This window comes from Tarenaya hassleriana, unplaced genomic scaffold (genome assembly GCF_000463585.1).
Source record: "Tarenaya hassleriana unplaced genomic scaffold, ASM46358v1 Cleome3, whole genome shotgun sequence".
In the NCBI taxonomy this organism is placed as follows: Eukaryota; Viridiplantae; Streptophyta; class Magnoliopsida; order Brassicales; family Cleomaceae; genus Tarenaya; species Tarenaya hassleriana.
Window position 1 is genome coordinate 2,482,004 of NW_010966177.1, and position 26,758 is coordinate 2,508,761.

General features: G+C 39.6%; 4 protein-coding genes and 1 pseudogene across 5 annotated transcripts; 4 read left to right on the forward strand and 1 right to left on the reverse strand.

The window, feature by feature from the left end:
• Window positions 1–314: 314 nt before the first annotated feature.
• On the forward strand, window positions 315–10,877 carry LOC109116877 (keratin-3, type I cytoskeletal 51 kDa). 2 transcript variants are annotated; one of them, XM_019203105.1, is made up of 4 exons: window positions 338–633; window positions 6,220–6,524; window positions 10,013–10,238; window positions 10,625–10,877. In XM_019203105.1, exons 1-4 carry the CDS (start codon window positions 555–557, stop codon window positions 10,741–10,743), a joined length of 729 nt encoding a protein of 242 aa, XP_019058650.1. In that variant the 5' UTR covers window positions 338–554; the 3' UTR covers window positions 10,744–10,877. The 2 variants fall into 2 exon arrangements, with proteins under 2 accessions (XP_019058651.1, XP_019058650.1); XM_019203106.1 differs by lacking the exons at window positions 10,013–10,238; window positions 10,625–10,877 and adding an exon at window positions 7,477–7,706 and having other exon boundaries at window positions 315–633.
• Window positions 10,878–14,036: 3,159 nt separating this feature from the next.
• LOC104818896 lies at window positions 14,037–15,539 on the forward strand. The gene is made up of 3 exons (XM_010548694.1): window positions 14,037–14,257; window positions 14,511–14,737; window positions 14,913–15,539. Exons 1-3 carry the CDS (start codon window positions 14,093–14,095, stop codon window positions 15,307–15,309), a joined length of 789 nt encoding a protein of 262 aa, XP_010546996.1. The 5' UTR covers window positions 14,037–14,092; the 3' UTR covers window positions 15,310–15,539.
• Window positions 15,540–16,699: 1,160 nt separating this feature from the next.
• LOC104818897 (importin subunit alpha-1) lies at window positions 16,700–20,339 on the forward strand. The gene is made up of 10 exons (XM_010548695.2): window positions 16,700–17,099; window positions 17,276–17,372; window positions 17,488–17,579; window positions 17,657–17,788; window positions 17,930–18,115; window positions 18,206–18,369; window positions 18,467–18,545; window positions 18,954–19,082; window positions 19,254–19,381; window positions 19,496–20,339. Exons 1-10 carry the CDS (start codon window positions 16,878–16,880, stop codon window positions 19,872–19,874), a joined length of 1,608 nt encoding a protein of 535 aa, XP_010546997.1. The 5' UTR covers window positions 16,700–16,877; the 3' UTR covers window positions 19,875–20,339.
• Window positions 20,340–21,332: 993 nt separating this feature from the next.
• Window positions 21,333–22,592, forward strand: LOC104818898 (GATA transcription factor 15-like). The gene is made up of 3 exons (XM_010548697.2): window positions 21,333–21,670; window positions 21,774–21,947; window positions 22,040–22,592. The coding sequence occupies exons 1-3, from the start codon at window positions 21,650–21,652 to the stop codon at window positions 22,325–22,327; spliced, it is 483 nt and encodes a 160-aa protein (XP_010546999.1). The 5' UTR covers window positions 21,333–21,649; the 3' UTR covers window positions 22,328–22,592.
• Window positions 22,593–23,547: 955 nt separating this feature from the next.
• Window positions 23,548–26,103, reverse strand: LOC104818899 (annotated as a pseudogene).
• Window positions 26,104–26,758: the final 655 nt, after the last annotated feature.

The following is a 26,758-nucleotide window of genomic DNA, read 5'->3' on the forward strand; positions in this document are numbered from 1 at the left end:
TTTACGGCCAATATCTTATAATTCTGGTAATTCTATTGAATATTTACCACGATTGAAAATCTTGAAATTTTTCGAGAAGATTTTTAGATAAAATTTACCACGATTGTAAAAAACAATTTATAGGGTTTTTTTTATTCTCTATTAAAGTAGTAACTTTCGTAGAGCGAGAGATGATCGCTTTTAGGTTTGATTTTATTTTTATTTTTGTTTAATTTCACGACAGTAAACAAAAAAAGGGTTTATTAGTCTCCATATATATATATATGTTCACAGTCACGGAATAATTTAAAATACTAAAATACAGAAAGGGTTGGTGGCTTGCACTCAACCGCTCTCTCTCCTTAGTTTCTCGTCTGCAACTTCTTCTCATGAACGAGAAGAAAGCTAATGCATTTACTTGCACTACGAGAGATTTGAATTTATACAGAAGCTTCTTTTGATGGTATCCCTTGCTGTTTTTTCATATATAAGCATATATATGTTATATACAGAAAAAACATTTTATAAATCAAAACTATCAAGGTTTATTGTGAGGGGGTACTAGGGCTTCCACAATGGCGTGCTCATTCTCCAGGGAGCTTAGGGTTTCGGCCGCCGTTCTCCTTTGCTTCTCCCTTTTGGTTTCTTCTCCATGTAGGTATTATAGATTTATATGATTTTGATGTTTGGAATTTGTCAAAAACACAACAAGAGATGAACAGATCGAAGAGTAGTTTAGGGTTGACGAAGAGTTTGCGAAAAGAACATGCTCTCTTGTATATTTTATTACATATTTTTGTGCAGAATATATAAACAGAAAAAGTAAAACGGCTATACAATTCTATACATGGCAAGGAAATATGTGAGGCTTGGTAAATGGAAACATAGCAATTACGTTTGAGGATTTCCTGATTTGTGAGCTGATGGTGTCGGTGATTTATTTTCTTGCCGAGAATGTGTTTCTTCCAAGTGTGCCTTCTCGCCTAAGTTACCGGGTGAATCATAATCCAATTGCCCTCCAACATTCCCCCTCAAGATTGGCATGTCGAATTCGACAAGACCAATCTTGGAGAGGCAATGGTTAAGAACGTAAGAGCTCGTTGCCTTGGTCAAGACATCGGCTAGTTGATCTTGGCTTCTGGTATACATTGGTGAGATGACTCCGAGTGTGATCTTCTCGCGAATAAAATGGCAGTCCACTTCGATATGTTTGGTGCGCTCATGGAAGACGGAGTTTGCTGCAATATGTAACGCCGCTTGGTTGTCACAATGCAGAGGAGTTGGTTCATTTGTCTCGATTCCGAGGTCACGGAGGAGTTGGCGCAACCACACGACCTCACTTGTGGTATTTGCCATCGCACGATATTCGGCCTCCGCACTGGAACGTGCGACCACGGTTTGTTTCTTGCTTCGCCACGTAACAAGATTGCCCCCGATGAAAGTACAAAAGCCCGTTGTTGATTTCCGATCCATTCTGTCGCCGGCCCAATCCGCGTCACAATATGCGACGATCCGAGTATGCCGATTGTTTTCCATCCGCATGCCTTTGTTCGGGGTGCCTTTGAGATACTTCAAAATGCGATCCACCATATTCCAGTGTTCCATTTGCGGGGCATGCATCCATTGACTCACCTGATGCACGGAAAAACTAATATCAGGGCGTGTGATAGTAAGATAAATTAGCTTACCGACGACACGCCGATATTGTTCAGGATCGGCGTATGGTTCCCCCTCTCTTTTGTCTTTGAAATGCTCCTCAATTGGCGTGCGCACCGGTTTAGCTCCGAGTTTACCTGTATCTCGCAACAAATCAAGAATATATTTTCTTTGGGACAAAAATAAGCCGTTAGTAGTTCGAGTTACTTCAATACCAAGAAAATACTTAAGTAAACCTAAATCGGTAATATCAAACACGTTTTGTAAATATTGTTTTGTGTCTTTAAGTCCGTCAACATCATTACCGGAGAGAATAATATCGTCGACATATACTAAGAGAATAATGATACCCGAGTTACCATGCATTGTGAAGAGGGAGTGATCGGAGTCACTTCGCGTAAATCCTCGATCGATCAAAGCTTGATAAAGTTTATAGTACCATGCCCGAGGAGATTGTTTCAAACCGTAAATGGATTTACGAAGACGGCAAACTTCACCCGGTTTTGTCCGAGTATAACCAGGGGGCGGCTTCATGAAGATCTCCTCATCAAGATCACCTTGGAGAAAGGCGTTCTTGACATCCATCTGCCATAGTTGCCATTGAAGATTTACAGCTAAAGAGATTAGAACACGTACCGTAGAGAGTTTTGCAACCGGGGCAAATGTTTCGGTGTAGTCTTCCCCGTAGGTTTGAGTATACCCTTTGGCGACGAGACGAGCTTTATAACGATCGATCAAGCCATTGCTAAGGTACTTAATTTTATATACCCATTTACAACCCACAAGTTGCTTTCCCGGTGGTAATTGTGTGATGTCCCATGTTCCATTCTTTTCAAGGGCCGAAATTTCATCCTCCATAGCACGACGCCATACATCTTCGGTCTTGGCTTGTGTGTATGAGGTTGGTTCGACACCCTGTTCTATAATACTCAAGAAGGTTCGTTCATTAGCTGGGAAAATATCAAGACTAGAATACTTATCGATGGGATGTGCAACCACATTGTTTGAGCCATGAAACTGCTCCTTAAGTTTCCAAGTAGGACGTCGGTCGCGATTGCTCCGTCGAATCTGAGGAAGACATGTTGTTGGATCAGGCATGCAGACGTTCGGTGGGACATCCGAGGAAGCATGCAGACGTGGAATGGGATGGTCCGCACGTTGCGCCTCCAAATCCGACACAACATCAATCGTGTGGTGCTCCAGACGAGATGATGGTGCTAACTCCGAGGGTTCCTGCAAGGTCGTGGCAACTGTTGGAGAGGGAATTTCCCCCTCAGACGAAGCACTAGTCGCAGGAGACAACGCCGCTTCAGCTGAGGTACCTGCATGGGTAAGTGGAGAAAGAATAGACAAAGGAGCAGTGGAAGATAAGGGAATACCGTCAGCGTGTAGGTTAGGAGACTCCTCCAAAGTGGCGGATGATGGCAAGCTGGAAGTTTGGACACCCAAACGACGTAGAGTGGTATGCAAGTGAGTGATCGAGTCGCTAGGAGAGTCGGTGCCTTGTTGCGCAAGTAACTCCAAATCAGACCAGACTTTGTCTTCGAAATAACCAATCTCCTCAATGAACCGGACATTGCGGGATGTGAAGGTTCGACTACTGGGTGGATGATAGCAAACATAGCCTTTTTGGTTTGCCGGATAACCGAGAAATACGCACCGAACACTCCTCGGGTCAAGCTTAGTCCTTTGCCCTTCATCAATGTGAGAAAAACAAACACTACCAAATACACGAAGATGGTCAAGAGAATCCCGGCGATTATAAATTACCTCAAATGGAGATTTATCGCCTAGAACTTGCGTGGGGAGACGATTAATGAGATAGCATGCAACTTTCACCGCATCACACCAAAATCGCTTTGGTACATGTCGATGGAAGAGTAATGTTCTTGCGACCTCCATTAAGTGGCGGTTCTTTCTCTCGGCTACGCCATTTTGTTGAGGCGTGTTTGGACAAGAACGTTGATGAATTATACCTTCATGTAGAAGAAAGTCTCGAAAGCGGAAGCTCATGTATTCCCCTCCGTTATCCGTTCGTAAACACTTGACCTTGACATTGAATTGGTTAGTCACATATGCAATAAAATGTTTAGTAGCACAGAAAACATCACTCTTATGTTTTAAAGGGGTGATCCAAGTATACTTGGATTTCTCGTCAATAAATGTCACGAAATATTTGTAGTTATCACGCGAATAACAAGGTGCGGTCCATACATCCGAGTGAACCAAATCAAAAACATTATCATAGATAGTAGAGGAATCCGGGAAAACTGTCCGACAATGTTTGCCCAACGTACAAGCCTCACAAGGAGAATCAAATGTCTTAACTTGTGGAACTAATAAACGGAAAACTTTAGCATGTGGATGACCCAAACGGGCGTGCCACACACTAGACGAAATAGATAAAAAACTTGAATGGAAATCATCTAGATAGTAAAGAGAGCCCTTCCGAGTGCCTTTGCCAAAGACTCGATCCGAGCTAGTATCCTGAAACGAAACTCCGTTAGTATCAAAGATAACATGACAATGTGTTTCGTCAACAAGTTTCGGTATTGAAAGGAGATTGGCATGGAAATCGGGAATAAAAAGTCCGGTAATATCCCGATGAAATAGTCGTAGCTTACCATATCCCCGAATAGGGACATTCTTACCATTAGCCACCGATACCACTCCATTGCTTGGATATATATGTTCAAACCAAGTGGGATCACAAAACATGTGTGTTGTTGCTCCCGAATCGATAATAATGGAAGAGTGGTGAGAAAAGTTACCGGTGTCTTTGTTGAGAGACTGAAGGAGATGCTTAAGGCCCTTCAACTCGTCAGATGTAAGATTGATAGCACTCTCCGAAGTGGTTTGCTCATGAACAGCTGTCATTGCCGAGCCGCGTCGAGATGCCTCCTTGTATCGAGAGGGCTTGAGATGTGGGTTCACCAGCCAGCAACGATCTCGAGTATGCCCCTGTCTTTTACAATGATCACAGTAGAATGACTTACGTTCTTTTGGAGGGACCGATTGTGGTGTTGACCGATGGGCGTAGTGAGCGAGTTCCAAGGGGCCAGTGAAGTAGTTCCGGCCACCCTCTTCCCTTTTTATCATCATACACAGTTCATCAAACGACGGTAGCTTCGTTTGACGCAAAACATGATATATAAGATCATTATACGAAGGGTTAAGGGTCGAGAGAATGGAGAACACTTTGTCCTCATCGGCTCTGTCCATTATCATCTTCGGATCAGTTGAAGTGGGTCGTATTTCCTCCAACTCCGCCCATAAAGCACAAAACTCTCCTTGGATCTTGTTAAAGGGCTGGTCATTCTGCTGAAGATGAGACAAACGTCTTTTTAACTCAAAAATACGGCTTACATTGGAGATGTTACCGTAGACATTGCCGAGAGCATCCCATAAAGACTTGGTGGTATCATGGGATATGAAAGACTGCAGCAGGTGCGGGTCCAAAGAACCTTGTAAAATCACCAATGCTTGACTATCATCTTGTTTCCACTTGTTGAAGTCCAACTCAAGCTGTTTATTGCGTTGGAGCCTCTGTTGAAGTTGCACCGGAGTTTCTTCTTCAAGGGCCGACTCTTGCGGGGAAGAAACCCGTTTTTCAATCGAGACATGGTCCCATAAACCTTTGCTGTTTAGGGCTGCTGTTGCTGCCTTCTTCCAATAGAAGAAATTATCACCGGTCAAGGTGATTGGAATCAATCTGTTTTGGGAATCCATGGAGAGAAAGAGAGAGAACAAGGGTGCGATTTGGTGAAGAACAAAAGGTAAAATAGATAAATCAGAGGGGTCAAGGACCTTGATGCTCTGATACCATATAGATTTATATGATTTTGATGTTTGGAATTTGTCAAAAACACAACAAGAGATGAACAGATCGAAGAGTAGTTTAGGGTTGACGAAGAGTTTGCGAAAAGAACATGCTCTCTTGTATATTTTATTACATATTTTTGTGCAGAATATATAAACAGAAAAAGTAAAACGGCTATACAATTCTATACATGGCAAGGAAATATGTGAGGCTTGGTAAATGGAAACATAGCAATTACGTTTGAGGATTTCCTGATTTGTGAGCTGATGGTGTCGGTGATTTATTTTCTTGCCGAGAATGTGTTTCTTCCAAGTGTGCCTTCTCGCCTAAGTTACCGGGTGAATCATAATCCAATTGCCCTCCAACAGGTATCAGTCAAATGCATACACACCCCCATATGTAGATATATTTTTTTTGCATAATACGTGTATATATCCATACACGGGTACGTAAGTGCATGTAATATTGGTGTCGGACACTGGGTATTTCTATACATATTCGTAGATATATTTTTGGGTAACACATGTATTCGATCGAACACTTGCAAAACCCATATATATATATATGTTTATGACAGAAACCTTCCCAAATGTAGTGAGTTCAAATTCACGCTTTTGTGGTATGCTAGTGGGTTTGTGAAATACTTTTAAGTTAAGAAAAATGCATGTAATGCAATGGCTTGCTCCAAACTCTGTTTTTGCTTAACGGTAAGAATTTTAATGTGAAAAAAAAAAAAAACCTTAACAACAGATAATATATAACAGGGACTGCATACAGTGAAGAGGACGACCCCGAGGCCGGCGGGGGATTAGGGGGTGGAGCTGCAGGCGCCGGCGTCGGAGGTGGAGGGACGGGATTCGGCGGTGGATCGGGCAGTAGGGGGACAGGTTTTGGCGGCGGAGGGGTAGGGGGTGGGACCGGATTTGGCGGCGGAGCAAGCGGTGGAGGGACAGGTTTTGGAGGCGGAGGGATCGGTGGTGGAACCGGATTTGGCGGCGGCGGCGGCATCGGTGGGGACGATCCACCAGAGATTGTTGACAAAGCTTTATTATGTCTCAGTGAGAAACACGTAAGCACACACTCTCTCTCGGCAATATATCTAAAATAACTCTCCTTCCCTACAACCACTTCTACTCCTACCCTCCAAAAAAAAAATTAAAAAAAAAAATTGTGTTCACACTACAAAAGACAAATATAACCCCAAATAAAAATATAAAGACTCAATTATCCTTCATTTAATATAATATTTTATTAATATTTTTCCTTTCTTTTAGGGTAACCCACAAATATGCATTTATCAGACTTGGCGGATAGCTTATCAGAAGCCAGACGTTTCACGTAAACGGCGCATCCCCAAATCTTCATAAATGCTAACCTGGGACGCTTCCCAGTCCATATCTCATATGGAGTCTTCTGAACCGACTTTGTTGGACAGTTGTTAAACTAAATAAAATAAATACATGATTAAAATTTGAAATGTTCACATTTATTTGGTACTTCCTTATAAGTAAAAATTATATGAATACAATAGTAAATCGAATAATTTATAAGGTCACGTGGTCACAAGATCACATGGTCACAAGATCACACGGTCACAAGATCACATAGGTCACAAGGTCACAGGTCACAAGGGTATAAGGTTATAAGATCACACAGTGAGATTTCTTGCTATTGAGTTGAAATGTGATTTTGAGATTTGACCGATAAAGCATTAAGATTTTAAATTTTTTTAAAATTTTGGGATTTCGAAATAGAATATTGGGTTTGAGGGTTTATGATTAAAATTGAGTGGAATAGATAAGTTTCGGTCACAAGATCATTTAGAATAGTCATATATGTCACAATATCATATGGGTCGATGTTTGAATGTATGGATGACATAGTCACACAGTCACACGGTCACATGATCACATGGTCACACGATTATATGATCACATCACATAGTGTTATAGTTACACGATCATAGTGTCACATGATGATATCTGGTTAATATTCCTGACATATGTTATTTTATTTTGTAGCACATGAAAGAGACGATGTATGAACTTCATACTCGCATTATAAAGTATCACATGATCTATATAGGATGCAACTACTTTGCGTGTGATACCATGTTCATAGAGATGATCAACGCATGACTAGAATTAGGAGACATAACAACAAAGATTTTCGAAGACGAAAGCGTAAACTTTTAATTTATTTATCATATGTCTACTTTTGTACTATTTTTAACATTAAAATATTATTTATGCGATTTTTTTGTTTCAAAGTAATCATTATAAATGCTTTCCATTATGTTTTATAGTGTTTTATGAGTATTTTGAACAAATTTGGTGTCTTTGTTTAATAAACATCTCACAATGTTTTGTAATTTCCTCATACACAACATTTTGGTTTGAAAATGTTGTAGGTGAAAATTTGAGGTTAAAAATTGAGAGGAAAAAAATATAGGGTTAAAAGAGAAATTATATAGAGTTGAATATTCAAATTGGGCCCCACATTAAAAGCAAAATATAAATAATGATTGTGGGCCCCACGAAACATGAAAAGCTGGTGAAATTCTGACTAGTTCTCCGTGTGGACCCCACAACATATTTCGGTCACAATGGGTCACAGTCGGTCACAACCGGTCACAACCTTCGATTCATGCGATTTTTGTTAATTTAATCACTCTATAATGTTACATATCCCTCATAAGTCTATTCTATATTATTTCAAAAACTAAAATATGGTTTTTACGATTTTTGTGTTTCAATGTTATTCTTCCAAATGTATTTCTATATGTTTCATAATGTTTTATGAGTACTTTTGATAAAATTGGTATATTTCATCTATAAACCCCTTAAATTATTTTGAAAATTTTCTCATACGTTATATATTTGATATATAGACTATCATAAACCACCACGAAGTTTAAAAATTAAAATTTGACCTATATTTATCAACACATTTCGGTCACGGGTCACAATCGGTCACAATGGTCACACAGTGTAAAATTGCACTTCGGTCACATGGTCACATGCCGGTCACAATGGGTCACAACGTTGGCTTATGTGAGTTCATTTATTTAGTGTGTAATAGAGTCAAATATATGTGAAAATTCATCTTCAATAATACAATATTATTATGGTACAAACACAATATTATATAAAAGTTATAATACTATATTGTACAAATATATTACAACATCATTAATCAAAACTCTTTGACATTATTGTACAAATGTTTTGTAATACATTATAATACAAATACACCACACAATTATTATACAAATTTGTGGTGCTTCTTTCTTGACTCTAAATTAGTCATTGTCGATTTTGATGTTCTCTCCTAAACTATAACAAAACTTAAAAAATAAGTTTTGACCTATATTTATCTTTGTCACTTGGTCACGGGAATATCCGATCATAATGTCACATAATTAAAATTTTCACTTGTGTCACATTGGTCACACGTGGGTCACAATGCGTAATACGAGTCGTATATAGATAAATTTGGTCTTATTTTATTAGTATAAATCACTTATAATATCATAAATTTTTTTATAAACACGTTATATTTACTATATAACAATGTATAAACCATATTTATACTTAAAAACCATATTTATACTTATATTTCTTTGGTGATTGAGTCATAGGTCATAATTGACAACAATGGTCACATAGTATAAAATTACAATAAAATCATATTTGATGATATTAAAATTCAAAGACATTATTGAAGATAGAGATTAACGGTGATTATATCGCATATATGATACGTCTAATTATTTATGATATTTGGTACTATATGTCTCGGATTACAAAGACATAGTTCGCATGAGCATACCGATCATGAGGTGATATGGATCATAAGATCATATGGGTCACATGGTTATATGGTCACAAGGTCACAAGGTCACATGGTCACAATATTACACGTGTCGAGAATAGAGAGAATCAGAAAAAAATAAAAATAAAATAAAATAAATGAGGAGAGAGAAAATATGAAAAATAATAAATAAAAAACATTAATGAAGAGAGAGAAATCGGTGAGGAAAGAGAAAATGATAAAAAAAATTATATTAATTAAAATATTAAAGGGTAAAATGGGAAATATGCATTTAGAAGGGTATTTTAGAAGTTGGAATTTTTTTAAAAAAAGTGGAGGGTAGACCTAGAAGTAGTTTTAGCACATTTGGGGTATTTTGGATAATCCCCCCTCTCTCTCTCTCCCTCTTGCCCTAGCTTTCTCTCTCTTAATCACCTAACAAATAAAAAAACCCTTATCTTTCTTGCCATACAAGAAACTATGAGTCTATGAAAAGGAAAGCCACTCTACACCTTTAATTACAATTTAGGCCTCAAATTGTTCGACGGTGTCACTTTAACCTCTACGATTTTCTTATATATTTGCATACTGGTCCCTCTTATTTAGTTTAATTCTTACTGTGACGTCCTAGTTTTCAAGACGCTCCTCCAACGCCATTCTTATTTTTTTATTTGTTTTTTTTTTTCTCATAACTTCGTAAATATATACATACACACACATATATATATATATGTAATGGTGCAGATCTACAGTAGATGTGAAGAAAAGTGGAGGCTAACGGCGATCGGAGAACTCAACATTCCTCGGACGTACACCGACAACTTCTGCGGCGGACCATGCCTCGAAGAAACACATCTGGCTCTCAATTGCATAGAGAATATTCTCCACAACTTCAGATTCTTCAACAAAGCCACGACCCGTGACATTCGAAATACTTTGAAAGCAGGCTGCAGCTTCGGACCCGAACGAGGTACACGATTGAATCGCCGGGTTTAGACCGGTTTATCATTTCGGTTCTAGGAAAAAGAAATATCTCAACTTTTTAGTTCAACATGAAATCACGGTTTCTTTGTCAAGGATACGGAAAAACTGTAGTAACAAATTAATCATAGGTCAATTACGGTTTAGATGTTTTTGGTTTGGTTCCAAATCCAAATCGGTGTAAGAGTTATTCGTTCTTACCAGGTCAAGTTTGGTCCGGTTCTGATTCAAATACCATAGATTTTCACTATTAAACCCCATTTAATTTCTGTTTCCTTATACTAGATAACCTGAGAATCATTGACCGGTTTTCTTGGTATCGGTTTGGACGGTTCGATTAGAAGCAACAACCTAAACCGGGTACGTTTTATGCAGGCGATTTCAATGTTTTGGAGCACATAGAAGATGGAGAATATGGAAGCGGGATGAAGACAAGATCTGCTTCACTGCTGGGGACAGCCTTGATGATCATAGGACCTGCTTGGCTTCTCTAATCCATTGTCTTTTAGCTCACCTAATAATTGATGTTTTCAGATCGTATTTGAATCTAAACGTATCAACCTATAGTATACGCACGGTTTGTATATCCATAGCTTTGTTTTGCTTATATATAACAGTTTTATATTTATTTTTTTAGTTAATGGCAGTAAAAAAACAATTATTGATATTATGTATCATATATATAAGGTAAACAGAGAATTGGAAAATATGTCTTGTTGTCGTTATTCATGAGTATGTTCATATATACAGTTTTGCAATTGCTACAATTATGGAACAAAATAAATGGAGAATCAATTTGAATAACATTCAGATCATTTGGAGCAGATTTGGCTCTTTGTATATAGGTCTGTCTATCATGCCCCGCAAGATCGGTGTCGGTGGCGAGGTCGATCTTGAGTCGGAGAAGTTCAAATCAACGCAAGAGATCGACGAAATGCGTCCCCTATCTTCGTCGTCTCGTCTGCGGTAGAGAGCTGTACAGAGAGTTGCGGGGGCTGAGACTGGAGCGTAGTTCAGAGCTATAAATGGGGAGACAAGGAAAAAAAAGTTCTCTCTTATAAAACAATTTTATTTTTAAAAAAGATTTTTTTATTTATAATTTGTAGGAAAAAATAAATAGCCGTAACGTCTCTTTTTAGTGGAGATTTTCAAATTTCTAAACGGGTGAAAATGCTGGGTTTTGATAATCTCACTGACGGTGCACCGTTTAACATGACACGCGACATCTTGACCGTTCAATCAGATTGACCTCCACGTGGCGATAGATCTATGCTTTTCCGGTATTCACGTATATTGTACGGTACGTCTATCAGTGCAACAACGGAGCGTTTTGAGGATGGAAGACAAAACTTCGTGACGTTTATAGAGATATAACAAACGACGGCGTTTCAAGTAGAAAGGCTCATCAGGTCTATTACATTGGGCTTCATGGCCCAGATCTTTTGCGTACTGCACCATTCAAGCGATGCATGATAGCGAGTCTCTGATATGAAATCTGATCGTGCTCCCGTTGCCGTGGATGCGCGTTGCTCCCCTCGCCGACCAAAAAAGTGAAAATTCTTTCCGCCATTTTCATCGTCTCTCCGATCGATTCTTCAACTTCAAGTTTGGTGTTTGGCATTCGATTCCATAGCAGGGATCTTCGAGTTTAGCTTACTCTGTCTCAGTCCCGTCTGAATTCAGCTTTTCTTTGGTCTTCGGAATTTCTTAAGGTCAGATTTAACGGGTTCTGTTGGGTTTTCTTTTGGGTGTTCTTCACCTTTCAGAGAGTTGGGCTTGATTTTAGTGCAAGATGGGACTTTTTCCGAAATATAGATTGTGGGTTTACTTATAATCGTGTTTGAATGGGGATTATTAGCAAAAGATGATTGCTTGTAAGCTAGTTGAATCGTCTGCTGGCATGGCGAAACAACTGTTTCTTGATATATCACGGCTTCTAGGATTCACGACCCACGAAAAAAGAAGTACGGGGAAATGGAATGAAATCGTCAAACCTGGAGCTGTTCGAGTACATGGAATGGAAAGGCGTTTCTACAGATCACGAGACGAGAACCTCTCTATATCTACCATGGGTCTTCAGAATCTTCAGCTGAAGACACTTTGCTTAGCCTGCTCGGAGATCTAGCCCTAATGTTCTTCGAGCCTTTTCTCCCTCTGAGCCGACGATGGTGAGACCCAAACAAGAGCCTCTGTACAACTGCTTTGGCCATGCTGGGCGAATCTTCTTTGTAATTGTCCATCTGAGCCGGAGCCACAGCCGCCGTTTCTTGTCTGTGTGTTGATCCTGCATCAAGATCTGTATCCCCCATGGCTTCTGCAGCCATAGAATCCAACTTGGTAACAAAGGGAATGTAGCAGATCAAAAGGGTGTTCCTGACAAAGGCGTGCTTTCTGTAAGTCACACAAACACATGAATGGCACACATATATATATGTATGTAAATGTCGATATATATATAAATCAAGTTGGGATATGGTGGATGGAAGCTTTTGTATGTGGTGATGGGTTAGAATCCTTTCCCGGGAATAATATTTTTTTTTAAATTTAAATCTTTTCAGAAGTAGAAAAGGTTGTTCATTTGAAGATTTTTTTTGCAGTTCTTGATCACAGGTGAATGTGTATGCCTATCAAATGCAGAGAGAGAGAGAGAGTTTGACAATTTTGTGAAGCATCCATCTCCTTACCAGTGGACACAGGAGGATCCAACAACAGTAAGTCAACTCCCATCTCCAAAAGTAAATCTTGCCGGATTTTCTTTTCTTCTTCTTTTTTTTTTTTTGGATTTTTTTGTTTGTTTTGTCGTTTTCTTCCTCACAGTTTGGACAACGGATCAATGGGGTGAATTGAGATTGTTATTTAGACACAATCTGATTGTAAGAAAACCATGAAAGAGGGGTTTGGTGGTTTAGGTTGTCCATATCATAATCTTTATAAATTATTCTTCTAAATTAGCATCTACATACACACTTACATACATGATATGTACATTGTACACGCATTATGTTGGTTATAAATTAGAATATATTCTGATGGACGGGAATATAAATCCAACACTATCCTTAACCCCGAAAGAGATTATTCTTTCATACATGTCCTAAAATGCCATGGACGTCTCATTTCATATACGGTGGTGATATGGTGGAGATACGATGGTATTTTGAAATTAATCAATTTATATAAAAACTAAAAGAATTGTATGTTTATATGATATTAAAAAATATATAATTTTGAAATATTCATATCATAATAAAAATGATTATATTTTTAAATTTCATGTCTTTATGTAAAATTTTTTAAAATAATTGTGTGTATTTATATTAAAAAATCATGTATTTATTGGAAATTTGTATAAATTCATAAATTTTAAAGATATTTTACCGTATCATGATTGATTTTTTTTTTGTAACGCTTTTCTAGTTCAATGTACAAAAAAAGTATCTTAAAATGTGATAAAAATGTTTATAATGTATCCATTATATATGTATGAAAGGAATCTTCGAATCAACTATATAAACCGACCCTCATCAAAACAAAAATATTTTACACGTCATAAATTAAATCAACTCCCAACCATCCAACGAAAATGGACTTTATTTTTTGTAATCTAAAAAAAAACAAAAGAACATTGGAATCTTTGGCCTTTAAGCAACCTTTGGTCGAAGCAACTCTACTATTCTTCCCTTTTCTCTCCCCACCTCTTTTATTTTCTCCCACTTTCGATCCCCATATAAAAATAACTCAACTTTAAAACCTTCAAAATGATATATTCTTTTCCCAAGTCGTCTTCTTTGTCTCCTCCCATAACTATAATCTTCTTCAGAACCTGGAAAGACATTAGCAGACATGTCAAGAACAAGAACACGAGCCGTGACACATCGGGATCTTTCCCCGAACCCTAAAACCACCGATCTTCGCAGCAAAACCGGTGTTTTCGTAGTCGTTTTAACCGTTGTCTTCGGCTTTTGTTGTTTCGTCCTCTGCCTCGTGGCCGAAGCTACTCGGTCTCAGGTAATTCGCATTGCCGGTTTTAAATCTTCTTTACAATTCGTATATGTAATTTCCTTGTAGAATAGATTGCATCCCTTATTTCATTATTACACATAAAAAAAACGGTCCAAAATATTAATGGTTCATAATTCGAGCAAAAAGTCTCTCTATATGCGTTTTCGAGCATGCTTTTCATACATAAAATGGCATATAAATGTCATCATACAATCGCAATTATGGGTCTCATCTGTGTGTGCAAGTATTTGGCTTGCAGGCGACATGGGAGAGCAAGACGTGCGTGTACAGTGGGGACGGGAAAACGCCGTTATTGTGCGGCGCGTCTGCGTTTGTCGGACTAGCGTTTGCGGTTGTGATGTTTCACCTGTACTTGGTAATCGCGGTCACCAAATCGCCACCGCAGGTTCTGTTTGCATGGGACCCCGATTCGATTCCCGCGAAGAAACTCAATTTTCAAGCGGGCTTCTTCTTTGTCTCGACTTGGTACGTAACGTCACTTTACCAAATACAAATAATTATATACATATATATATACACACACAAATCTTGTGGTAATGTTAATTATAAAATAATGGAACAAATTAAAAGTGTCACCAATAATATATCAAAATTTCATATTATATAATGTTGGTGACATTCTTTATTGCGTAATGGTTAGGTTATGTTTCGGAGTTGGGGAGATAATATTGTTGGTAGGATTAAGTGTTGAATCAGGACATCTAAGGAACTGGTCTAAACCGAAATCGGACTGTCTAGTGATCAAACAAGGTTTGTTCTCGGCGGCCGGAGTGTTTTCCCTCTTAACCGTCTTTCTATCCACCGGATTATACATAACGGCTCTTCGAGCCCATAAAATCTCCCATGACCTCGAGAGGATTCAGCGAGAAATCATCGATGCATCCGTTCTTTACGCTTCCCCTCCTCGTTCTCCTTCACTTCGACTGGTTACCGTTCCTCGGGAAGGTCCTGCGATAGTCAGAGACACTCTAGATCTTGAAATTTCATCATCTTTGAGTTATCTTGTTTCTTTGAAACAATTATCCTATATGGTATAATATATAGTTTACATATATATAACCGAGAAAAGTGTAATGTTCAAAACCCCTAGATTTGTATTTCACAATTCGGATATATATATATATATGTGTATGTATATATTAGAGAAAACTTTGAGTGGCATTAATTTGTACGTCACTGATTTCGCATTCCTTATCTGTATTTTGTGTAAATGGGGGAGGTTGTTTTATGACGGGATAGATGAACAATCTGTAATTTGTAAGTACATTTTTTGGGTGCTTTCTGATCGTTTTCAAATGTATTGGGTATATTAAGAATAAATATGATTTAGTTAGAAAAGGTTGTAATTTTCGAAAGAATAAAACACAGAACGCGGATCCAAGAGGGAACATGCCTCACGAGTCACGGCCCACTGACTGAAGTTGGGCCGTTCATTTATTCACGCATGACTTGTGATCCCCACTTGAACTAAATAGAGAATATATAAAAAGTACCCAAAAAAAAAAAATTCTCACCTGAAATGAAAATTAGATGTGATAATTTTTAGGTGTATATACATATATAATCAATGAAACAAACAAATAAAATTACTATTAAATTAAATAATTATATTTTTCTGAATTTAAATTAAACGATTTAATAAAGAAATAAATGTAAATTTGTAAAGAAAACTCTTTTAAAATAAATAATCCCATAAAAATCAATTAAACCATGATTTAAATTTTAGATAAAAAAATATTTGAATGACTACAATTTTTAAAAGGGAATTTAAAACATGTGAAACAAAACTAAACAAAATCATAAATATTAAATTTATTTAAAATAGTATGTATATTATCAAGATAAAAGTTTTTGAATATATAATTCTTTTTAACATGTTAGATAATCAATCAAGTAATCATAACAACTAATGTATTTAATCGAAACAGTATTTTAAACTAGATCTGAAATTTTTTGGAAAAATAATGTCGTATGAATAACTAATGCATTTACAATTTAAAAAAGTTAAAAAACATGTCGTTAAAGCAATTCAAATAAAATTGAAATGGTTTGTGCTTTTATATCAAATACATGTTTTATTTTTATTTTGTCTAGTTGTTCATGAACTTCAAGATTTCATTTTGATTACGATAAATTATTTAATGATATACGTCACAAATCTAATATAACGTATTTTATTTTATCTTTTACCCATTTCGATCAATTTAATTTACCTTGAATTTCGACCTCTTTTACAACATTTCTACTTTACCATTAAGTCGCAATCGATGATAATGATTTTATTGGCGATATAATGATTTGATTAATTATTAAATAAAAAAATTTAGAAAAAATCTCCCCGCTCCTTTAAATTGAACTGCTTACCCTCCTTTGTTGCGTTGTGCTTTTCCTCTAATTTTGTCTCAGCCCTGTCAGTGTTGCCTTTCCCTCTCTTCCCTAAATCGTTTCTAACATCACTTCCCAAATCTCTATATTTCTAGGGTTTTTTTCCCTCTCCGCCGATCTTATACGTACACGGTACACCGTTTCGCGTGTGTGTACACGCTGATATCGGAATTGGGCTTCGCTTTGATCGCCGTCGTCGAGAGGTAGGAGACGAGGAGCCATGTCGTTGAGGCCGAACGCGAGGACGGAGGTTCGCCGGAACCGGTACAAGGTTGCGGTGGATGCGGATGAGGGTCGCCGGAGGAGAGAGGATAACATGGTGGAGATCCGGAAGAACAAGCGCGAGGAGAGCTTGATGAAGAAGCGCCGCGGAGGTATGCAAGCTCTTCAGGACTTCCCTCCTTCATCCGCCGCTCCTCAAGCCTCCGCCGTCGAGAAGAAGGTAATTCTTGGTTTTCTGATCGTACGTATTGTCGGATTCTGGTGTTTCTCTGTTGGATTGGGGTGGTTTAGGGTTTCATTTGGGATTCGATTGGACAGCTTTGGATTAGGGTTTACCTTTTTCCCCTCGAATTGGGGTTTGTCTTGTTTTCTGATTTTGGGTTTACGTACTTGCAGTTGGAGAGCTTGCCGGCTATGATTTCTGGGGTTTGGTCGGATGACCCATCGTTGCAGTTAGAGTCCACTACTCAGTTCCGCAAGCTTCTGTCTATTGGTTCGTATGTTTGTTTATTTGTTTCAGTTCTTTGATTTGGGTTCATATTGTGCTTTACAATTGTTCAAGTGTCGTCCTTTTTAACTTTGTTGCTGTTGATATTATATCCGTTTAGAGAGAAGTCCTCCGATTGAGGAAGTGATACAATCTGGAGTTGTACCTCGGTTCGTTGAGTTTCTTAAGAAGGAAGATTTTCCCCAGCTTCAGGTGGGAGAATATCTGTTTGTCTTCTATGTTTGTTCTGTGTAGTTTTCAGGTTGCTGATGTTATATGAATATTTATAGTTTGAAGCGGCTTGGGCGCTAACAAACATTGCATCTGGAACATCGGAGCACACAAAGGTAGTGATTGATCACGAGGCTGTTCCTATCTTCGCCCAGCTTCTTGCTTCCCCAAGTGACGATGTCCGTGAGCAGGTATGATACTTGCGGTGGTTACGAAGGTCTGACATTGTCATGGACTCATGTCATATGAGAGATGATGAGTTTTTAATATTTGAGAGCCTGATCTCAGATTTACATACTTGTTTCATGTGTCTGTTGTTTATGAATCTGTAGGCTGTATGGGCATTGGGAAATGTTGCGGGTGATTCGCCCCAGTGCCGAGATCTTGTTCTTAGATGTGGGGCGCTGATGCCACTGCTGGCTCAGTTGAATGAGCATGCCAAGTTGTCTATGCTGAGAAATGCCACCTGGACTTTGTCAAACTTCTGCCGTGGCAAGCCTCAGCCCCAGTTTGACCAGGTTTTTTTGTTTTTTCGTTTCTCTTCTGACCTCGATCTCTTAATTTTAATCCATCCGGTGCCCTTTAACATGTTAAAGCATGATTAACAGGTGAAACCAGCACTTCCAGCCCTCGAACGTCTTGTCCATTCGAATGACGAAGAAGTCTTGACGGATGCTTGTTGGGCACTCTCTTACCTTTCTGATGGTACAAATGACAAGATTCAAGCTGTAATCGAGGCTAATGTCGTCCCAAGACTTGTTGAACTTCTCCTGTCAGTATATATATATTTTTATTTATGTTAGATTCATGTTTACAGTTTGACATGTTTTTGTCATCATGCGCTCTGACAATGTCCTGTTGCTTTGTAGTCACCCCTCTCCATCTGTGCTCATTCCTGCACTTCGTACGGTTGGAAATATAGTTACTGGAGATGATGTACAGACCCAGGTAAACTGCTCTCTGGAATCCAGATACCTCATGAAGCACCTTCTACTGCTATCTATAAGTGGATTGTGATTTATCCTCTTTATTACATGGAAGATGAATAAACCACTGGCTAAGGTTGCAGAAGCATCTTGAATTTTGTTGATGTACCATTTGGGGACGAAATATTTGGATCCTATCATGTTGCGACATATCATCAAAACAATAGTTTTAGACAGCATGTATATCACCTTGTGTCTAATGGAAATGTGCTAAGCAGATACCTGACATCCAAATGTAACGTTTCCAACACTATCGTTCATAGTTCCAAATATCTGTAGGGCATTACTTTTATGTATGTGAAATTGTGAATATTATCACTTCATTTAGTTTACGCCTTTTAGTAGCATTGACTATTGTGGACTTCTTCAGTGGGTGATCAATAGCGGTGCTCTGCCCTGCCTTGCAAACCTCCTTACACAAAACTATAAGAAAAGCATAAAGAAGGAGGCTTGCTGGACTATATCAAACATTACCGCTGGAAACAAGGAACAGATTCAGGTGGGTAGGTCCTACTGGTTGATTTTATGTAGAATTTTGTCTCAGCCCTGTCAGTGTTGCAGAGAAGATGCATCTGCCTATGGGGACTAGCAAAGATATTTGTAAAAGCTTGATCTGGTCATGTACTTGTCAGTTCTTTCGTTTTAAGTCTGTTTTTATAAACGATTACAGGCTGTAATTGAGGCTGGTTTAGTTGCCCCCTTGGTCAATCTGCTTCAAAACGCTGAATTCGACATAAAGAAAGAAGCTGCTTGGGCAATTTCAAATGCCACCTCGGGTGGTTCTCATGATCAAATCAAGTAAGTCTCTGTTCTTTTGTACCTTTTCTCGAACTCTTGTCCATGTCTCTTTCGTACTTCCTCTGATTCCATTATGACATTTCATCGTGGTTTCCAATTGTAAATAATACTCAGATACATGGTGGAGCAAGGATGCGTAAAACCATTGTGTGATCTCCTGGTTTGCCCTGATCCGAGGATAATCACGGTCTGTCTTGAGGGACTAGAAAACATTTTGAAGGTCGGAGAGGCAGAGAAGAACCTGGGTCACTCGGGGGACACAAACTATTATGCCCAGCTTATCGACGATGCGGAGGGATTGGAAAAGATCGAGAATCTGCAGAGCCACGACAACAATGAGATCTATGAGAAGGCTGTGAAGATCCTCGAGACATACTGGCTCGAGGAAGATGAGGAGGACGAGACACTACCTCCTGGAGATGGGTCTCAGCCAGGATTTCAGTTTGGAGGGAACCAAGTTCCAGTTCCATCCGGAGGATTCAAGTTCGGCTGAACTCAAAAGGTAATAACCCTCCAACTAACAAAACCTCCAAACCAGAGCTTTGAAGGTTTTGATGGGAATGCAATGTGAAGGTCAGTTGTCAGGGTCGGGGTCATGGTCGGGGGTCAGGTCGGTCTTTAAAAAAAAAAAAAGAGTACAGCAGAGTGAAAGCAAAGAAAAGCTTTCAGTTTTGGGTTCCATGGGTGCAAAGCCTGTTGTGTGGGAGATAATGAAACGCTGCGTTTCGATGTCCTCTCGGGGGTGATTTTGAAGTCTCACCAATCGGTACACCCATTCCCGAGTTTTATCTCTGTTTTTATCCTTTTGGGTTTATTTTATTATTTTATATTATTCTACTTTGATTTTGTAATGGAGTCTTCTTGTTCTACTTTGATATGTTGTTTTGGACCCAAGGGTTTTTTTTTTATAAAAAAAAACAAATTTTATAAATGTCAAAAGGATTGTTGAGGTGGTTTATTTACACTCTTTTGTAGTCTGTCTTGGTCGTTGAAAACGTTTTTAATGTCTTATTTTGCTGTACGACCGCATGTATGCATATGTTTTTATTGTTATATTCATTCATTGTTCAAAATCACTCATTGATGCGGTTTTGAAAAGAGTGATCAAACAGATGCATCTTGATCAATTAATTACGGCCAACTTGATGAAAAGATGCATAACGGGATGCGTGTTATATCATATGGTTCAACCCTTGTCTACTTGGCTAATTTCTTGCCACTCCTCCCATTTCTTTATCCTTCGTAAACTACTTCTTCGTCTTATAGTTTGTTCCGTTTTCGTTTTCTTGATTTCTTAAGCGTCGTTTCAATTTCCATTTTTGGCCAAAATTATGTTATATTGTCTCCCCCCCCCCAAAAAAAAAATTATTGGAAGTAAAAAGGGCCTCAAATGCATGAAGATGCGAAACCCTAACACACCTTTGAACAGATCACACGCTCTTCACCAATTGGTTTTTGTTGAAGTTCTTTCACAATCTCATTTGTAGTTCCTCTTCTTTATATACACAAACACATACTGCTATGTGTATATATGTATACATACGCGCACCAAGGAATAAAACAAGTAATGGGCTAATCTAATATTAATAATAACCAAGTGATTTGTGAGGTTTGTTTGAGTGAAGTGTGGTGGACTACACTACGCTGAATCCACTTCTAGGAATCTTAATCTGACGGTTGTGATCCCAGACACGTGTACCATTGACTATCCAGTTTACCGTACTCTGTCCGTAGCTTATAATTGCTCCCCTGAAAACCAGTCAAATTTCGCCCATTTTTTTTCGTTGCAGCACAAAAAGAGCCCCCCCTCTCAGTTTGTTCTCTCTTTCCTTTTGTGCAGGTTTTGGCGGGTGGCAAGGCTGATAATAGAGTACGAGTTGAAGGGTAATTACGTCATTTCATCCGAAAAGGCTAGGGTTTTTACGACAATATTTATATAGCGATGTTTAGATCTGCTGCGTGCGGTCTGTCGGATCGGTTCTCTAAAATCTCTCTTTCTGACACTTTCACTCTCTCTCTCTCTCTAGGTCTATGCATAGTCGGTTTGATCTTCTCTCCTTGATCTCGTCTCTCGGGTCCTTTCCATTGATCTTCTTCTCCCGGAGACGAGATCACCTCTTGCTTTCGCCGATCTCTGTTCGAAAATCTAGCTTTAGATCGCGGCTTAGTAGTATTGCGTCGACTTCGATCTGAACCAAAACCCCCCTTTCCGATTCCCCCCTCTCCACGATCTGGGTCTGGTCGATATTTTCTGAGTGACGAGCGAAAATGCTACAACCCAGCGAGAAAGTGAGTAATCTGCTTCCGTACTCTGTTTTCACGGTTCTGATGCTGGATTCTTGAGATCTATCGAGCTGATCGCGGTGGATATTATTCCGTCTCGTTGTTTCAGGTCTCGGATTCTGAAGCCATGAAGAGGAAGCACTCAGCTCTTGATTCAAACGAAGAGAACAAGAGCAGCAGCTGTATCAGCAATGGAAGTGCCATCAACGAGACGAAGAAGACTTGCGCCGATTGCGGCACCAGCAAAACCCCTCTCTGGCGAGGCGGTCCCGCCGGCCCGAAGGTATACCCATATACGCGATTCGACACTGATCCGATCCCGACTCGACTCGGCTTCTGTTATCCGATCTGACTCCGATCTGATCTGTTTTGCAGTCTTTGTGTAACGCTTGCGGGATCAGGAGCAGGAAGAAGAGACGGGCGGTGATCGCCGCAGCCGCAGCCTGCGGATCGGAGGATAAGAAGCCGAGAAAGGGTGGTTCCGGTGGGAATCACAACAGAAACCCTAAGATTGGTGATTCGTTGAAGCAGAGGTTGATGGAGTTGGGAAGAGAAGTGATGATGCAGAGATCGACGGTGGAGAAGCAGCGGCGGAAGCTTGGGGAGGAAGAGCAAGCCGCCGTACTCCTGATGGCCCTCTCCTACGGCTCTGTTTACGCTTAGGTTATTGGATCCGCCATTGGAGGAAGACGACGGCGATGGTTAATAAGAGGAAATTAGGGTTTTTTTCTTCTGGGAAGTAATAGCTAACAAATTAAGAATCTGTAATTTTTTCCTTTTACGTTGGAATTTGTTCGTTTGTGCGTTCTTCGATTAACCCTTTTTTTTTCGGTCTCTATTCTGTGAGTTGGAGATTAATAGTTTTGGAATTGTAAGGAAATGAATGAAGAAGAACATGAATGATGATGTTCGTATTATTTTGTTTTTATTTCATTTTTTGAATTAATAATTTTATATAAGAATTTTGTCTTTGTCGGGACAGAAGTTGGACTTGCCAATCTGTAAAGCACAATACTCTCCAAATTTATTTTAATCAAAATATAATATTTTATTTGTAACCAAAATTTGAATTTTACAAAAACAAAAATAATGTGGCTATCGTTTCAGTTTGCCGCTTCCACCGAAGCGTAGCCTTAAAGTATGACCATTGTCTCTAGCTTCCTTTCCCCCCCTTCGGTCCAATTTATTTTTATTTAAAATTTAAAATTTTAAAAATTTTACGGTCCATTACGGATATGTGGGCGCCAAATATGTAGAAAATTCAAGCTAACTTTCGATTTGGTAGGGTTCGTATTCCCTATCATTTGAAGAAGTGCGTAGCGGGCAACATTGCTATATCTAGAGAACATATTTTGGTTTGTATTTATAAAATCAAAACAATCTATTAATATCTCTTTTTTATATTAGGCGAATTTGATGTTGAAAATAATTAGATACAAATTTTCTTTATTCAAATGGATCAAATACGAAATAAAATCGAAATGTTTTTGTCAAAATATATATTCTTGAATAATAATATTCAAACTGAATGAATATAGTATAGATTTTTCAATGATCGGAAAGAACAAAATAATTGAAAGGAAATCCAAAACAATAGACTTGTCTGTTTACCAAGTTGTATGACTTCATTGCACTTTAACTGAAAATCCCGTAACTTTGGAAAGATCAAAGTGTATCACTTTTATTTCGTGTATATATATTATATTATATTATATTTATTATGAAATGCATTTTTTGTATGTTTTAAACGATGACTTGTAAGCGTCAAAATCCCAATTACCTTGGCTTGGCGTGTGAACAATTTCTAAAAAGAAGACACGTGTCCTATGAGAAGCACCGATATCATCGGATACCTTATATGTACATGTATATTCTCTAAGTAATCAACAACTCGGAGGAGTTTTTGGTTGTCGGCCGTCGGGAATTGCGAACAAGACGACGGGGTTTGGAGGGTTTACGGAAAGGGGCATCGCATCTGAAAAAGCCCTTCCTCTCGAGCTGAACCACGTCGCCTTGTTTTAGATTCCTCATGTTGGGATCTCCCAGTGCCGGCGTCTCCTTTCTGGTGCACGGATTCACGACATCGACGAAATCCTCTCCTTCATCCAGCTGATTTCATTCGAGCCAATCATCAGACACATGTTCATATCAAGACAATACCATCAGAAGGATTAGAGAAGAACCCATGAATGATTTTTTTTTTTTTTTTTTTACCTTCTTCTTGGTGATGAGATAGTCAAACTCCATCAGTGAGAGGTTAACCAGCTCGTTAGTGTCGGGAAGCCATGTGAGCTTCAGCTTCGTAGCCTTGACGGATTCTTCGAGATGAAGAACGCCCGTTAATGCCACGACATGCCCGTCATTGGCCTTAGCGATTTCCTTCACTATGGCATTTCCCCAGTCCATCAGAGTCACTTCTTCGTTCACCGAGATTGCCATTGCATCAGCTTGGTCTATCCAGACCCTCTTGCTGTAAGTGGTAGCCTTCTCTCCAGAACATGCGCACTTCTTGTGCCTCGGTAATATGCGGACAAATGGCTCATCGGGGCCATTCGTCAATGTCAACAATACTCGTCTCTTCTCCACCACAGCTGTATGCCTAGGACAGACCGGGTCGATTACTTTCTTGTTAATGGACCACAGCTTATCCCACATCATTAGATTTAAGTTCTTTGACGCCCCCTGAAACAAATGGGAAATGGAATTAGTACAGTGAACGAAGAGGAAACATACAAACCAGAAGGATGCAGGGAAATCTGACAATGGGGAAGAAGCATCGTTTTCATAATACCAGAATGTGCCAACTCATGAGAAATGTATCCCTGAACAGAAGCCGATACCTTAGTCTACAGTCATTCCAAGAGTCTCTTACCTGCTCAAGAATGAACTGGATTAGCGCCTCGATCTTCAAACCCCTACGGACAATACCTTGAACGGTTGGAAAACGGGGATCATCCCATCCATCGACCTTGCCGTTCTGGACAAACCAGAGAAGCTTGCGCTTGCTGAGAACAGTATAGACCATGTTTAATCGGCTAAACTCGTAAATGTGGACCTTTCGCAGGCCCATGTCCTCTTGAACTCGGTGATACTGCGCATTACGGTTATGATACTCGCTGGACCGAAGGGCATGCGTTATACCTTCCACAGAATCAACAAACGGGCAAGCAAAATCGTATGTAGGATATATCTTGTACTTGGACCCGATACGGTGGTGAGGAATAGGATTGCAGCGATAATAGACTGGATCTCGGAGGGATTTGTTAGGGTCTTTCATATCTAATTTCCCACGAAGACAACACTGTAAACCTCTTTCGGTTCCCTCGATCATCTCCTCCCAGAGCTTCAAATTCTCCTCAACACCGTTATGCCTACATTTCGACTCGATGCCGTCCATCCTCTCTTTCTACATCTGCTCTCGAGGAGTGTCATCGACATATGCCTTGGATTCAAGGATCAGCTTTTCGGCCATTGCCATCAAATCGGGAAAATAATCTGAGGTGAAAGTCACAGCCTCGTAATCGATACCCAGAGTCTGGATATCCTTGAGAAGATTCTCCACAAACTCGTTGCTCTCTTTTGCGGGATTGGTATCGTCAAATCGGACAATGATCTGACCTTGATAGCGGTCGGCAAAATACTTGTTTAGGAGAGCTGCCTTGGAGTGACCGATGTGAAGATAACCACTTGGCTCGGGAGCAAACCGAAGTCGAACCTTTCCAACCTCAGCATCCGGCAGATCAACCACAGCTTGTTGCTCTTTGGGTTTCGCCGCCGCCTTTTCTAAACCTTTTTTCATACTATACCCTGAGGGGAGGAGGGAATCACTGAACTCTTCCGACACTGAATTGAATCACCTAGCAAGGTTCGGATACTTTTGAGATCTCCTCAAACTTCCCCATCGTTGGCCAGTTCCTGCCAATCCACGGACACAGAGGGTTGATTAGGTCACTGAAAACTTGCAACATATGAACTTAAAACAGAGAGAAATAGCTTCGATTTAAACTTCCTCGATCCACCAGCGAAGGATAGAGAGATAAAAGGGTCGATGAACTTACCAGAAAGGGCAGACCAAACAGCAACGTCAGCAGCGGAAAGAGAATGGCCGTGGAGAAAAGTGCGAGTCTCGAGGTATTTGTCGACGAGATTGCAAGCTCTCTCAAACACCGGACCGGATGAGAATTCAGGCGCGTAATCCGCCCACGCATCGGCGGAGGAGCTCCGGACCATGACCGAAATCCTTCTCGTCGATTTAGGTCGAAATCGTGCAACGGAGAAGTTTCCGGCTCAAAATCGACAAGGATTCGGTCGAAATCGGGCAGTGTAGATGGTCTTCGTGCGAGTGTTTGTGTGATTTTGAGAGTGGGGAAGTAGATTTAGGTATGAGTGGTTTTGATACCAAGGGGAATCAGATCTTCAGTTTGCGGCGGTGATCCGGTTGTAATATATCGGCGGGTCCGCAGGGGTATTTGGGTCAATTTTAGTCGAGTAGTTATTGTCGCGGTAAAACAAAAATCTAGAAATTTTTATAAACTCCAGAAATAAAAAAATTAAAAAAAAAACAAAAAACAAAAAAAGGAGCGGAACCGGCCCGTTATCCGCCCACTGCAAGGAGCGGGAGGTTTTCGCTGCTCTGTGAAACCAGCCTCACGCATTGCCCACCGCTCTAGGAGCCACGTGGTCCGAGCCTTCACCCAACCCCCGCAGCTCAACTCCTTACTTGGACCGGGCGAGCCAGTGAGCACCCCACCGGACCCGACCAGAGTGCACGATCCGATGTCCGCATCACCTCAATGCCCCCGCTTGGGTCACAAGCTCACGTGACTGAGCTCGGCGAGCTTTTGGTTTCGTTACTAACTTTATAAAGTTGAAATTTATCATCTGGCTTCCGATGTGGGATATTTTGCCATATGGGCAATTAATTTATGTTTATGTCAAATTCAAATCTAATCAAAATATTCATGTATATCCTTCATAATCATTTAAAGTCTGGAGAAACATAATATTAATACAAAAAAATTTTCCAATTCACTTCTCTCTCAACAAGATTTCCTTTTGATTCTCGACAATTTTCTCTCTAACTAAACACTCTTT

Bases quoted from the DNA above. Each gene is read 5' to 3' on its own strand.
- LOC104818897 (XM_010548695.2), top strand. From the start codon at position 16,878: ATGTCGTTGAGGCCGAACGCGAGGACGGAGGTTCGCCGGAACCGGTAC. The intron at 18,546-18,953 runs GTAAACTGCTCT...GGACTTCTTCAG, and splicing joins GAGATGATGTACAGACCCAG to TGGGTGATCAATAGCGGTGC. The intron at 19,382-19,495 runs GTAAGTCTCTGT...AATAATACTCAG, and splicing joins GGTTCTCATGATCAAATCAA to ATACATGGTGGAGCAAGGAT.
- LOC104818896 (XM_010548694.1), top strand. From the start codon at position 14,093: ATGTCAAGAACAAGAACACGAGCCGTGACACATCGGGATCTTTCCCCG. The intron at 14,258-14,510 runs GTAATTCGCATT...TTTGGCTTGCAG, and splicing joins CCGAAGCTACTCGGTCTCAG to GCGACATGGGAGAGCAAGAC. The intron at 14,738-14,912 runs GTACGTAACGTC...CGTAATGGTTAG, and splicing joins TTCTTCTTTGTCTCGACTTG to GTTATGTTTCGGAGTTGGGG.
- LOC109116877 (XM_019203105.1), top strand. From the start codon at position 555: ATGGCGTGCTCATTCTCCAGGGAGCTTAGGGTTTCGGCCGCCGTTCTC. The intron at 634-6,219 runs GTAGGTATTATA...AATATATAACAG, and splicing joins CCTTTTGGTTTCTTCTCCAT to GGACTGCATACAGTGAAGAG. The intron at 6,525-10,012 runs GTAAGCACACAC...GTAATGGTGCAG, and splicing joins TATGTCTCAGTGAGAAACAC to ATCTACAGTAGATGTGAAGA.
- LOC104818898 (XM_010548697.2), top strand. From the start codon at position 21,650: ATGCTACAACCCAGCGAGAAA. The intron at 21,671-21,773 runs GTGAGTAATCTG...TCGTTGTTTCAG, and splicing joins TGCTACAACCCAGCGAGAAA to GTCTCGGATTCTGAAGCCAT. The intron at 21,948-22,039 runs GTATACCCATAT...TCTGTTTTGCAG, and splicing joins GCGGTCCCGCCGGCCCGAAG to TCTTTGTGTAACGCTTGCGG.